Genomic DNA, 4,993 nt, shown 5'->3' on the forward strand with positions numbered 1-4,993 from the left:
GAATTTATTAAATAATAAGAACTGATGTTTTATAGTGTGCCTATAGTAGGAGTCTTACTTTAAAGTAACCATAGTTTTTCGTGGAGATACAGTATATTAATTAAGAAGAAGTTTACAGCTAGGTCACAGATTCAACAGCGTCCACAGATGTTGCTGACAGGAAACGTCACAAGCTTGAAGCATAGATTTGATTAGACAACAGAAAAAGGTGTGTAAAGTGAGTCCAGTGGGCATGACACATTTATGACAAGTTCTTTATGACACAATTTGATATGATATAATGACACATACCACAAGGAGGAAATACTCTTTGAATCAGCAACATAAAATATTAGTTCAAAGAAAACTCATTTCAATCTCAGCCATACAACTTTAAATGACAAACTTTTTTTTTTACTTGAGAAAATTTGTTGACATTGACATCTTTAACACCCCACCAAAAAAAATGTCTTGGAAGACATAACCACATAACTGAGAACAATTGCCAAAAAACACAGAGATATTGAGAAATGTTTTAAGATTAAGTGTTTTTAAGACTTCAATTTTGACTTTTATTTCATTGTTATTGTCCTGGATTCTAAAGCGTCACAATTTGTTCCACATTTTAAATTCAGAAAATTAATAAGATGTGATTTAAGTTGAATACCTACTGGATAAAAGCGTRATTAATTCATTTTTGTGGGTTAGTAACAGAGCCTAGCAAACAAATTCAAGATAAATGCGTGTGCTTGRAATCCCGCAGAATCTCGCGAGGCTAGTCGCAGCTCTCTGATTGGTTGAAAACGTCAAGCGGTCGCTCGTGTGTTGAGGTTACTTGGCATTCTGGGACACAAACACTGGTTGGGAATAAAAGCGACATCAACAGCGGCACGGTCCACCGTGGAGGGGAGGCGACGACACAAACAAGCGTTGACGAGGAGGAGAAGCTGCTTTTCTACGCCCGGTTTATGGCTCGTGTTCGTTGCTTTGGGGTTCGGGAGAAGCGGCGCTGAGGGCCAACTGAGTGCGGCTCTTTTTTTTWAGTCAGTGGACTTCATCCACGAAACGATCTCTGTTTAGCCAACGAAGGTAGTAAGTTAGCCTCGCACTGATTTATGCTAGTGTTTTGGCTTGGATGGAAACGCTGTTTCTCGTCTTTTAATTCGCTCACAGATCGTCTTTTATCGGTCTTGGCAGCTTTTTCTGTCATTTCAATCAGCCTCGTCTGGATGACAGCTCTGAATATGGCGAGTGGTAAAGACAGCGACAGCAAAACTTGCACTTTGAAGTCACTGGACTGCCGTATCACCCAACTAGTTTACCCAAGATAAACATTACCACACTGGATAAATCAAAAACAATGGCCAAGAACTTACTTGATCTTTATGGTTCGTGTGTGCTGTTAAGTTGAGCAGCACCGCAATGGATCACTGCTGAAACTATTATTTAAAGCTTATAAACATTTTTCTCTTAACAGATCCTCTCTGTTGGGCTGTCTGGAAACCAGCACAGCTGCCTCCAGGTCATTTGAGCCCTTCTGCTTGGTCCCCAGAGCTTCCTTGAGGGTCACSATGTCAGTGTCAGGGGCCACAGCCGTGCAGCTGTTCACCAAGCTTGTGAAGCATGCAGTGGGCAAGACACAGATCCATCTGAACCGCTGGCTGCAGAGGACTGCCACGGATGACTGTGACAAAATCGACATCCTGATATGCAACGCTTTCGATGAGAGAGGCGCTGGTGCTGGGAAGTCAGACGGGGACCCTGAGCTGATCGCCGACACCGGAGGGGCGACCTTCACCAGCACTGGTGGAGAATTCAGACACCCCTGTTGCATCAGCACCTTCTGCTTCAAGAGCGCCCTGCTGGCCTGCATCCTGACCGCTGTGTGCTTCTCCTCAGTCGCCCTGGTGCGACAGTACCTCAAGGACCTCCTGCTCTGGGTGGAGAGCCTGGACAGCTTGGTGGGAGCCATGCTCTTCATAGTGGGTTTGATTATCGTGTCATTTCCATGTGGATGGGGGTATATCGTGCTCAACGTGGCAGCTGGGTATCTCTACGGCTTTGTGCTGGGCATGGGGCTGGTTATGGTGGGAGTTTTAATAGGGACGTTTGTGGCTCACCTGGTGTGCAAAAGATTGTTGAGTGACTGGGTGCTGAGCAAAGTTGGGAACAGTGACCAGCTCAGTGCTGTTATACGAGTGGTGGAAGGAGGAAGTGGACTCAAAATTGTGGCCTTAGCAAGACTCACCCCAATACCGTTTGGGCTTCAAAATGCAGTTTTTTCGGTGAGTATGAAAACACTATCACCAGAGTCACCTTTTCCTAAAAAAAAAAACAAAAAAAAACATCCTTGTTGGTTTAATAGAAAGGTCACAGCTGTGGACTCGCCYGGAGGAGAGCTCATTGTCTCCAGAACAAATCATTTCTGCTTCTGACAATTAAATCTCTGACCTTCTTTGTTTCAGGAAAAAAAAAAGTTWAATTCATTTTTTGCAAGGCCAGCTGACGCTCAGGGGAAATCAGAACATAGAAACAGCCACAACCTTTTTTAACATTGAGAAACTTTGGTCATCGAATGTAGTAGTTCTCATGTCATTTAATACTCGAGGCAGACCTCAGTCTGTGTGCAGAAGTGAAGAAATATAAAGCCAGTCTCCAGGGGGAATGGAGGACGTATTCCAATAAAACAAGCCAGATCATCAGTTTCTCATTTCAAAACGTATTTCCTGTTTTAGATATCTGAGCCGATGTCAGTTCTGAACATGTAGGGAAAATGATGAAACATGTTTGATCAGGTTGAATGATTAAAAGAAGCGGTGCCAAGATATAATTTTTTTCTTTTGCCCTCCAACATTTAACCTGAGGCTTTGACCTTCATATGTCGCATGAATAATTTATGACCGCTCTCAACTCATTGATACCTAGATACTGTAAAAAAAAAAAAAGTTGGCGTATCTGTTACTGGGTTGAAGAATACTAGCTGGTTGGTCACTTTTTATATTTTACCATTTTCACACAGAAWATTGACATTTTTAAAAGCTAAACCTATGATTATATTCTGAATATATAGCTAAGTTTCTGCAGTGGTATAGTAAATGAACTAGTTTTGTGTACCTAAATACTAGCTGTCTTGGCACCACCGTCCTTGAAAAATAACGAAATTTAACGGAGCAAAATGATCCAGTATAAAGATCAGTTTATTCTAGCAAATATGCAACTCAAATGTTTCTTTTTCAAAGCAGAAACGGTTTTTTTCAAATCGTGAACGTGTGCCAGGAAACATTTCACTGGATGTGTTGTCCAGATTGTACACTTCTGCAGGATTTTTCGCACAACCGTCTGGCTTAAGGGGAGAAAAATCTGCTAAGAGCAGAAACCACCAGTAGCACAAAAATTCAAGGGTAAATCAATGTGGTGAGCTTGAAAGATGTTTATAGCTCACAGCGTTGAGGAGGAGGGAGGAAACAGAAAAATATGAAGATGATGGCTGTTTCATAAGAACTGTAATTGTACAACCAAAGGGGAAAAAAACACAGTTCAAAGTACACGCACACACTGGAGCAACATGGAGTAACAAAAATATTTATGAACTTCTTTCAAATCCTGAAATGCAGCGCTGACTTTGAAGTTTTAACAAATATATAGATAGTTACTTTTCTAAGCCTTTTAAGCTTGAAGAAATATTAAAATGTACTGGAAAGTGAACAATATGTAGAACTGAAGTTGTTCTCGACTGTGGTTGAAAGTTTATTTGAGGCAAAATAATACAATTTTTTATCACTTATATATATATATCTTTTGCACAATTACATTTGTTGTTTCAGTTCAGATTATCCCACATTTGTGGAAATAATTTTAAAATCATCTCAAGCTCAGGTTTAACTGGAATCTGGAAAAGTTTGAGCTGCTATTAGTATATATTAGTATTATTTTTCTTTAAAAGCAAATGCTTCTATTGTTCTTGTTGCAGTTAACTCAAAAACAGACTTTGATGAAGAGAAGATGTTGTTCTTGTTCCTGACGGGGCTGATCTGTGATCTGATTTATATCGGGTCAAATTTCATGCTGAATGATTGTGACACACTTTATCTGTTTATGTAAAGGTTGAAGTGTCCCTGTCCTGTCACGGTCAGTCAGAGTGCTTTAACACGATACCGAGGTGTTGCTCAGGTTTTATCTCGGTGACATGTACGATTAGTCATCTTCAGTTTAAGGTTTGAGTAAAAGATGATGGTGATAAACCAGGACTGCCACTAAGTTGGTTCATATTTTGATTTTTGTTTGATTGTCAGGACTTTCAAAGCTTTTTCTCTTAGGTTTTACAGAATTACCATTATTTATAGTTTTTAAGTCATACACAGTTAATACAGCACCATCTTTTATTGGGACATTAATTTAAAATTAGCATTTTAATCTAGTTAAAATTTTCTTAAATAGTTAAATGAATTATATTACTGTTGGTAATAATTTATCAGTGAACAGTCATACATTTAATAAGAAAAAATATTGAAAACTTTGCAAAAGTAATATTGGATTGAAATGTAATGCTGATTGATGTTTGTAAGAGGTGTGAAAAAACAATATTGATTTGGGCTTTAAATTTGCTAAAATATTAAAATGTTTGTCTTTAGTGGCTCCAAAAAAGGCAAACGGCCTTATGTAATATTAATACTTGTCTTAGTATTTAAAATGCTCATTAGAAGAAACAAAACAACTACATATTTAGATTTTTGCTTGTTTCTACAAAATAAATAAATCAGCTGTATGACATGAGGTATGAGGAAACGTAGTTACAAAAATATTGACTCAATGAAGCCACATGTCTTCACAATGCTCACCACTCTGTGTTTTATCACAGAAATGATAAAATTGTTTTTAAGTTTGACACATTTTGTGATTTTCACATTTTCCGCATTGATACTGAGATGTTGATAAATTTTAAAGTGTATCTTACCCTCCTGTGAAAAGATAACTCCGCCCCAAGGCGAAATTTGAAAAATGCATCAAAGTGGGT

At 38.8% G+C, this 4,993-nt stretch overlaps 1 protein-coding gene across 1 annotated transcript in view; it reads left to right on the top strand.

Moving 5' to 3' along the window:
* The first annotated feature begins 803 nt into the window (after positions 1-803).
* Positions 804-4,993, top strand: part of tmem64 (transmembrane protein 64) — a 12,859-nt gene continuing 8,669 nt past the window's right edge. Inside the window, exons 1-3 of the mRNA XM_014005836.1 lie at positions 804-1,068; positions 1,153-1,367; positions 1,457-2,264. Coding sequence (XP_013861290.1) covers positions 1,551-2,264 — 714 coding nt within the window. The 5' untranslated portion in view covers positions 804-1,068; positions 1,153-1,367; positions 1,457-1,550. The remainder of the gene's footprint in view (positions 1,069-1,152; positions 1,368-1,456; positions 2,265-4,993) is intronic.

Source organism: Austrofundulus limnaeus, unplaced genomic scaffold (genome assembly GCF_001266775.1).
Source record: "Austrofundulus limnaeus strain Quisiro unplaced genomic scaffold, Austrofundulus_limnaeus-1.0 Scaffold32, whole genome shotgun sequence".
Lineage (NCBI taxonomy): Eukaryota > Metazoa > Chordata > Actinopteri > Cyprinodontiformes > Rivulidae > Austrofundulus > Austrofundulus limnaeus.